This window comes from Apodemus sylvaticus, chromosome 10 (genome assembly GCF_947179515.1).
Source record: "Apodemus sylvaticus chromosome 10, mApoSyl1.1, whole genome shotgun sequence".
In the NCBI taxonomy this organism is placed as follows: Eukaryota; Metazoa; Chordata; class Mammalia; order Rodentia; family Muridae; genus Apodemus; species Apodemus sylvaticus.
In genome coordinates, this window is record NC_067481.1 from 108,332,828 (window position 1) to 108,342,126 (window position 9,299).

At 44.2% G+C, this 9,299-nt stretch overlaps 1 protein-coding gene across 1 annotated transcript in view; it reads right to left on the minus strand.

Annotated features, from left to right (window-relative positions):
* Window positions 1–4,504, minus strand: part of Parn (poly(A)-specific ribonuclease) — a 132,911-nt gene extending 128,407 nt beyond the window's left edge. Inside the window, 6 exon segments of the mRNA XM_052194715.1 lie at window positions 937–1,018; window positions 1,100–1,125; window positions 1,127–1,168; window positions 2,320–2,399; window positions 3,857–3,934; window positions 4,350–4,504. Coding sequence (XP_052050675.1) covers window positions 937–1,018; window positions 1,100–1,125; window positions 1,127–1,168; window positions 2,320–2,399; window positions 3,857–3,934; window positions 4,350–4,368 — 327 coding nt within the window. The 5' untranslated portion in view covers window positions 4,369–4,504.
* Between the last annotated feature and the right edge of the window lie 4,795 nt (window positions 4,505–9,299).

Below are 9,299 nucleotides of genomic sequence, written 5' to 3' on the forward strand. Positions count from 1 at the left end.
GAAAATAAAGCTCTAGCCTTGGGAAGGAACCAAAACAATGAAGGAAGGAGACATCTGTGGGTCCTGAAGCAGGACTCCATGCAGAGGAAGATAGTGGGAGTCCCTCCATCCCTCTGGAACATCAAACACCCAGCTCAATTTTATTAATAAATAACTTATGAATTATTTATAAGTATAATTATTTTCATATAATTATGATATATAAATTTGTTGGTTGTAAATATGTTAGTTATAAATATTAAATATTTATTAATAAGTAATAAAGCTCATGACCTAATTTCTTTTTTTTTTGGTGTGTCCCCCCCCCCCCAGACAGGGTTTCTCTGTGTAGCCCTGGTTGTCCTGGAGCTCACTCTGTGGACCAGGCTGGTCTTGAACTCAGAAATCCGCCTGCCTCTGCCTCCCATCCCAGAGTACTGGGATTACAGGCGTGCGTCACCACCGCCCGGCTCATGACCTAATTTCTATCTACTTATCCATAGTCTATCTATCATAACATTATGAAATAGAGATAACAATGTCATTAATTTAAAAACCTAAAAATGAAGGTGTGAGAGGTGAGATTATATTTACCCAAAGCCTAAATCTTTTTGTTTGTTTGTTTGTTTGCAGGGGAGGGTTTGGGGTTTTGTTTGTTTTTAAGATATAGTCCAGACTGCCCTAAAACTCCCTGCGTCGTCAAATCTACTTTTGCCTCCTTCCCAAGGCTGAAACAGGCATGTGCCATGTGTGGTGCTGGGAACGGAACCCAGGGCACTGTTCACACTGGCTGAGCACTCTAGTAACTGGGAACAGAACCCAGGGCACTGTTCACACCGGCTAAGCACTCTAGTAACTGGCCCATAGCTCCAAGAGCTAAATCTAAGAAGAAAACTCTGCATTTCCACTCCATCCCAACAACAATTCACAAAAGGAAAATGCAGGCCCACTACTAACCTGGCAAACAAATTTGACATCTGGCGAGGACCTACTGAAAGGCTTGGGGAAGATGTAGAAGTTAAAGGACTTCGTTACGTGCCTGGGAGGGAAAAGAAAAAAGGCTTAGGGATGACGTCAGGACACAACTTAGGCATTCCCACGACCCATTAATTTAACCTACTTGGAATCTGTGTGGTCATACTTAAAAAGCACAAAGGCCAAACTGAAACAGCAAAAAGTCCATGGAATGCTGGAAAAGGGAAATAAAACATCAGACACAGAAGAACCAGGTTCCTCATGTGAACACACTGTTCTTAATCCGGTGGTTTTCTGGACCACTAAGCGTAACTACAGCAGAACACTCTGACGGGAAACACTGGGCAGGCTATATACCACAGTCCTACTCATGTGCGCACAGTTCTTAATTTCATTTCCAATTAAGACCAGCTTTCATCACCAGAGCATATCATTAGGCATATTTCCAAATTATTAAATTTACTGAAGGGACTAGTCAACTCCAGATGGTAAACTGGCTCTGGCAGGCCTTGCCTTTCTCTAGTCCCTCTGCCTCACTAAAAACCATTAGTTTATTCCTAAAGCTAGCCACCAAGGCCTATTCCCTTATTTGGCCACTTCATCCTCCTGAGGTTGATTACCAAGGTCCAACTGTCAGTTTGGAAGTCCAGCAACCAAAAGCCCCTTTGGCTCACCTAATTAACATGCTCAATTAAAATTAACCACCTCACCCTAACACACGGTTTCCTCTTTTACCTTTAAAAACCCTCATTCACCTATGGTCTAAGTCTGTCTCCTTTCTATCTAGAGGCAGCCCTTTATCCCTCCATGACAAATAATCCTACCCCATCTCCCTGCCCCCTTCCCTCTCCCTTGTCCTCTGGCTCCTATGTTTATATCTTATTCCTTACCTTCTGTTCCTCTGGGGCAAACACATCTCCCTTGTGTGGAGAAATTGGTCTGGGGGTCCTGAGCAGATACTGAGTCTTTCAACTACATCACACTTATTTCCTACATATTGAATTAATATTTAAAAAAAAAAAAAGGCCCTTCCCCAGAATGTCTTTCAGAGACCAATAATTTTTTTTAACATCACTAAAATGTTAATTTCTGACTGGATTTGAAAAGATGCACCTCACTTAGAAAACACGCAAATGTAAATTTAATGATTCTACTTTTCTGTAATTCAATAGCAGATCTATGTGAGAAAGAAAAAGACTTTTGAGAATATCCAATTAACTGGGCAGTGATGACACACACCTTTAATCCCAGCACTTGGGAGGTAGAGGCAGTTGGATTTCTGAATTCAAGGCCAGCCTGGTCTACAGAGTGAGTTCCAGGACAGCCAGGGCTATACACACACGAAAAAAGAGAATATCCACTTGCCTTTTTAAGCTTCTGATATCTCTCTTCTGGAGTGTCAAAACCACTTGTTAATGCTGTTACTGAGGGTCCATCGCTAATTCCTAGATCATAAAAATAGAGATTGGGCCGGTTAAAAAATGCTAGTGCAAAACTGTCAAATGCTAGTCTGTCAGTCTCCATTCAGTGCCTATTCGTATTCCCATTAGTTAAAATAAATTCAAAGTGTCTATATCACACTTTTAAAAAATTAACATTAATTTGTGCTGTGGGTGTAGTTCACTGGTAGAAGTGTTTGCTTGCCTTGCACAAGAGAGGGCCTAGGTTGGATTCCTACACTCACAGAGGAATAACACAGGATAGAGAGATGTCTCAGTCAGCAAACCGCTTGCTGTGTAACATGAGAACCTGAGCTGGAATCCCCAGAACCTATGCAAATAGCTCGGTGCAACACTGCGGAGACAGGTGGACCCTGGAGCACACTGGCCAACCAGCCGATCTACTTGAAGCAGCGAATTCCAGGTTCAGTGAGACACTGTCTCAAAAAAATAGAGTGTGATTGAGGAAAAACATTCAGTGTTAAACTCTAGCATCTATTTTTGCACATGTGTGTACATATACTTAGACACCACACACACAAGCACATATACAGTACATTTGTATCTCCTGAGCTAACCAATGAAGATTTGAACTACAGCAGTAAGTAATATCCTTATTTGCCATCTAAGTACAGCCCTGGCTAGTGCCAAAACACTATAAGCTTCCACTTACATGATGTGTCTAGAGTGGTCACAATCAAAGACAAATGATGGCTGACAGTGGCTAAAGGGGGTAATAGAATAATTCCATGAGTAGTATCTGTTTAAGATTTTTTTTAAAATTCCCAGAAATGGAAGGTACCGGCTACACAGCAACATGAGTGTTAATTGTTGCTACCAAATTCCAAAAACACTTAAGAACAACAGAAATAGGGCTGGGGAAATGTCTCAAAGGGTGAAGTGTTTGCCATGCCACCAAGAGGACCGACCTGAGTTTGGACCTTCACCGTATGAAAACTGAGCACCACAGCTGTAATCCTGGCACCTGTAACCCCAGCATAGATCTTATGAGAGAGACAGATCTGGGGGCCTGCTGGCCAGCCATCTAAGTTAAATAGCCAGCTCTAGATTCAACAAGAGAAATGTGTTGGAAACTTATTTTAAACATAAGCAAGAGGAAGATACCCCAAAACAACCTCTAGGCTCCACTCACACATGACAACATAGACAAACCACCCATATACATATTTGTGTGTGTGTGTAGTGAGTGCATTTCTAAATGATGAACTTGGATAGGTCTATTTTGTCACAGGAAAAAAAAACGTAATCTAAACCCCTGCTTTTTAACCATATACACCTAAATTAGCTTAAACAGTACCAGAACCATAATCTCTACTCAAAAATTTCACACCCTGACCAACCACAAACCCACATCTCCCCCAGGCTTTTGCCATGACCAGTGAAGGAGGCAAGGAGCCTTAGCTATGCAAGGTGTAAGCCCGGAGCTTTCAAGGGAGTGATACCTGAAAACTCCCCATCGATGGCGAAGAAGTCAGCCTCCTCTATGGCCTGGTACACTTTGTGAAGATTAGTCTTAAAATCTGCAGAGAAACCAAGAGAGGCTCAGAACAGGTGGCCTGCCTTCGTGCCCACCAACTAAAGGGAGATGGGGGAAAGGTCCGGAGGAGCTCCCAGGGCAGCGAATAATACAGTCAAGTGTGCAAGGACCATAAGGGACACCTCCTCCAGGGGTGACTAGATAGAGAAGTCAAGCCTCGAAATATGCACGCCTGGAAAGGGATAGGCCTGAGTAGGTGAGCAGAGAAGAGAAAGGCATGGATGCCAAGGGTGCACGCTTTGTAGAGCGCCAAGTCCCACCAGCAGCACCAGTTTTCAGAGGATGTAATACCCCACGGGACTGACTTGTCCCGGGCCCCGCCAAGCACACGAGGTCTCGGCCTAGCATGCTGGGTAAGTTTGGGGACAGGGATGGGGGGTTGTGCAGCGGACACGCACTGCTCCGGGTAATCTCCATCCTGCGGCGCAGACGGAACCTCGGCCCCGCCCAGGCCGACGCCGGTCCACGCGCAGAGTTCCGCAGCAAAAGCAGCGCGGGGATGTCGGAGGCCGCCACGAAACAGACACTGGACACTTCCGGAAACAGCGCGCGCCGCTGCGCCTGCGTCAGAGCTGTGTCACGTCAGGGGCGGAGCCGGGGCCCCTCCGGGTTGCCTAGGAAGTTGAAAAAGGGTGTTGCCACCAAAGTCTCTAGGACTGGCTCATGTGTTGGAGAAGTTCATGTCCTGAACCTGGTTGATCAAGAGATTTATGGACTAGTCTCCCCTGGGTCTATAATTCTGGGTCTGAGAAGGATGAGGCAGGGGAATTGCAAAATCGAAGCCAGCTTAGGGAACATAAGGAGAGTCTTGTCTAAAATTGTTTAAATTAATTTGTTTGTGTGGGTTTTCGAGACAGGGCTTCTCTGTGTAGCCCTGGCTGTCCTGGAACTCACTCTGTAGACCAGGCTGGCCTCGAACTCAGAAATCCACTTGCCTCTGCCTCCCAAGTGCTGGGATTAAAGGCATGCGCCACCACTGCCCGGCTAAAATTAATTTTATATATCCAAATATATAATATTTGCTTAATTTGTGGGGTAGTGTTGGAGAAGTATATTGCGCATGTGTGTGGTGGTCGGTGATCACTAGCAGTGCACAAAGGAGGACCTCCAGTGTCTGTTCTAGTTCTCCACCTTCTTTGAGACAAGGCCTCTCACTGAACTTGTGTCAGCTGGAGTGGCTGGACAGAGAGCTCCTACGCCAGTCTCTGACTACCTATACTGGGTTGACAAGATCACAGGGTTGTGTCTAGCTTTTTTCATGGGTGCTGGGGATTTGAACAGGAGTCTAGTTGATTCCCCAGCAAGTGCTCTCACCCAGGGAACCATCTCTATGCCCGCTATTTACTGAGTTCTGGTTCTATGGCACTTTGATAGAATGGAGATGTCGTGATGAGAAAGCATGGTGATTGTCCCATTGCAGCGTAAAACTTGGATAAGAAGAAAAAAAAGCCAGGCAGAAATCAGACGTGCTATTTGAACACATGATAGCTGGTAAAAAAAAAAAAAAAAAAAAGAGCAAAATGCTGCAGCAGGGAGTGATGGGGCATGCAGGGTTTCTTAGGTAATCAGAAAAGGCAAAGCCATATTTGAGAGCCTACTTTGTGACCTAACACTCTACAAAAGTAGCAAATATTCTTAAACTCTGAGCCATTTCTCCAGTCCCACATTCTGCTCATCTCAAGAGTTTCAGGATGGGGCTGGAGAGATGACTCAGCAGTTAAGAGCACTGACTGCCCTTCCAAAGGTCCTGAGTTCAAATCCCAGCAACTACATGGTAGCTCACAACCATCTGTAATGAAATCTGACACGTTCTTCTGGTGCATCTGAAGACAGCTACAGTGTACTTAGATATAATAATAAATAAATCTTTGGAGCTGTGGAGATGGCTCAGCGGTTAAGGGCACCGGCTGCTCTTCCAGAGGTCATGAGTTCAAATCCCAGCAACCACATGGTGGCTCACAGCCATCTGTAATGGGGATCTGATGGCTCTCTTCCGGTGTGTCTGAAGACAGCTACAGTGTACCCACATACATGAGATAAATAAATAAACCTTTAAAAAAATAAATAAATAAATAAATCTTTGAAAAGAAAGTTTCGGGCTGAAGATTTGGCTCAGTGGTTAAGAGCACTGACTGCTCTTCCAGAGGTCCTGAGTTCAAATCCCAGCAACCACATGGTGGCTCACAACCATCCATAATGAGATCTGACCCCCTCTTCTGGAGTGTCTGAAGACAGTTATGGTGTACTTACATATAATAAATAAACAAATCTTTAAAAAAAAGAAAGAAAGAAAGTTCCAGGGTTTTGTTGACCAGCCCCTGCTGGCCTATGGGAGAGATAAAGTGTTCCCAGGGGCTAAAGAGTTGGCTGATACCAACTGCAATTTTTTTCAATATTTATCCTCTGAAGAGTAATGAAACCCCTTGTGATGGCTGCTATTGGATGTCAACTTGACTGTATCTGTAATGAACTATAATTCAGAAATGGAGGGCACAACTGTGAGAGATTTTCTGTTTGAGTTGAAGTGAGTGAATCCACTTCTAGTCCAGACCTTTGAGGTAGGAAGACATACATTTTTGATCCAGATCTTGAGGCAAGAAGACACACACCTTTATTGTAGATCTTGAGGCAGGAAGATACGATTCTAATTTGGGCCAACCTTCTGCTGGCAGCCTGTATGAGGACATGGAGGAAGGAAGCTCTTACTCTTGCCTTCTCGCCCTTGGCTTGGTAGCAAGTCCATTCCTTTACTGGCATTGAGGCCCTACTTCCAAAAGACCAACTGAGACATCCAGCCTTGTGAAACTGAGCAACTACTAAAATCTTAGACGTTCTGGTCCCAGCTAGTTATTGTTAGAATAGATCCTCTCATATTTGAATATATACAGTTTACTTCTTTATTTTGACAGAGTGCATTAGTGAGAGTTATCTAGAATCATAGAACTTAGGAAATTATTCTGTCTCTATCTCTGTGTATGTATGTGTCTGTCTCTCTCTCTGCTCTGAACATCTGGAATGATGACACCTTTACCTGCCCTGCAGCTTGAAAGTCTCCTCCTGGGCCAGGCGGTGGTGGCACACGCCTGTAATCCCAGCACTCTGGGAGGCAGAGGCAGGCGGATTTCTGAGTTCAAGAACAGCCTGGTCTACAGAGTGAGTTCCAGGACAGCCAGGGCTATATACAGAGAAACCCTGTCTCAAAAACAAACAAACAAAAAGTCTCCTCCAGGATGCTGACCCTCAGAGACTTCTGTTAGAGACTAGACCAGACAGATCTTCAGCTAAGATATCTTATCACATAGGCAAGCAGCCCTAGGAAGACAGGCTTAGGCCGCAGTCAGGAAGTCAGAGTGGGAGTCTTGTATGATGAACCTCAGCATAACAAAGTATAACATTCATTATACTAAACACTATGCATACATACCTTCTTGCTTGAGACACAGAGGTAGGTTGATCTACAGATTGAGTTCCAGGACAGTCAGGGCTACACAGAGAAGCCCTGTGTACAAACAAACAAGGGGAGTATGGTGGGACAAACATGCAATCCAACCATCTGGGGAGTTCATTTGAATTCAGAACTAACCTTGTCTACAAAGGCTGTGTCTTTAAACATATATATATACATATACATATATATATACACATATACATATACATATATAAAAACATATACATATATATATATAAACATATAGAGTTCTCTCTGCTGCATGTACATCTGCCTGCCTGAAGAGGGCGCGAGATCCCCCCATAGATGGTTGTGAGCCATCATGTGGTTGCTCAAGCCAGCGTTCTTAACTGCTGAGCTATCTCACCAGCTCAAGGTTGGGTCTTTTTGTTTGTTTGCTTGTTTTTTGATTTTTCAAGGCAGGGTTTCTCTGTGCCCTGGCTGTCCTGGAACTCACTCTGTAGACCAGGCTGTCCTCAGAAATCTACCTGCTTCTGCCTCCCAAGTGCTGGGTTTAAAGGCGTGTACCACCACTACCTGGCAGGCTACGTCTTAATAAAGAAATAAAAACTGAAATGGTAAATTCTGTTATGTATATCCTATCACAATGAAGATAAAAGGTTTATACCTTTACTAGAATACTCTCTAGAAATTAAATTCTGCTAGCACAGATCATTTTTACTCCTTACCCATTTAAAAGGAACACTCTTATTTATTCATTTAGAGATGATTGATCCCAAACTCCCTCCATACCTAAGAGATAGTCTTGAACTCTTTTTTTTTCCTTTTTTCAAGACAGAGCTTCTCTGTACAACAGAGCTCTTTCAATCTTGGACTCACTTTGTAGGCCAGGCTGACTTCAAATTGACGGAGATCCTGCCTCTGCCTCCCAAATACTGGGGTTAAAGTGCTACCATGTCTGTCAGCCTTCAACTTCTAATCCTCTTGCCTACCCCCTGCCTCATTCTGGGATTACAGTTGTGCTACCAAACCCAGTTGATTTATATGCTACTAGGATCAAACTCAGCACACCTAGTATGTTAGTTCATTCCCAGCCCATCTCTAACAACGTAGAGATGTTAAATTTTTGAGAAGATCAAATCTGTGATAGTCCAATTAAAGCAAGCTGTATTTGGGGGGTACACCTAGGCCAACTGGCTATCTCATCCTAAATCAGGTTTTGAGAGTAGCCTTTGCTGGCTTATGGAAGAGATAAAGTATTTACAGAGTTGGCTGTTAACGTATTTTTATAAAGATACACTTAAAGGGAAGGAACGTACGTACACCACGTAAATGGGGCTGCAAACAGTTTACATCAGATCTGAGAAACAGGAACTTTTTTCCCTCGTATTTTTAAGTTTCACTATGTAGCTCTGTCTGTCTTGGAATTCACTCTGTAGACGATACTGGCCTCGAAATCACAGAGATCCGCCTGCCTAGCCTGGTCTCACAATGCCATAGATTGAAAACACAGCACCATTGAGCTCTCAACAGATCCAGATCAAGGTGGGTAGCTGCGGAGTAAATATGATAGCGCCATTTTATCCCAAATCCCAACCCTATAAATAAAACTTGCATTGCTTCTGTGGCTTTCTTTATAAATATGAAGTTAAGATTTATTAAGGTGCATACGAGCACTGTGAGAGACTTTGATATCCGAATAAAGCTAGCTAAACAGAGGAAGGCAATCCAGCTGGAACCTCCATACCCCGAGGGGTGACTTCTGTGCTTGGATCGGGCGAAAAAGAGGAAGGGGCGGGTCGCGTTGGTGCGCATGCGCCCGCCGGTCCCTAGAGCAGCCGCTCTAGGCAGCGGGGAGGTCGCTTGGGGTTGAGAGCATAAAGCGGTCTCTCCTCTATGGTTGCGGGAGCCGATCGTGGTCAGCCCGTAGGCCTAGGTT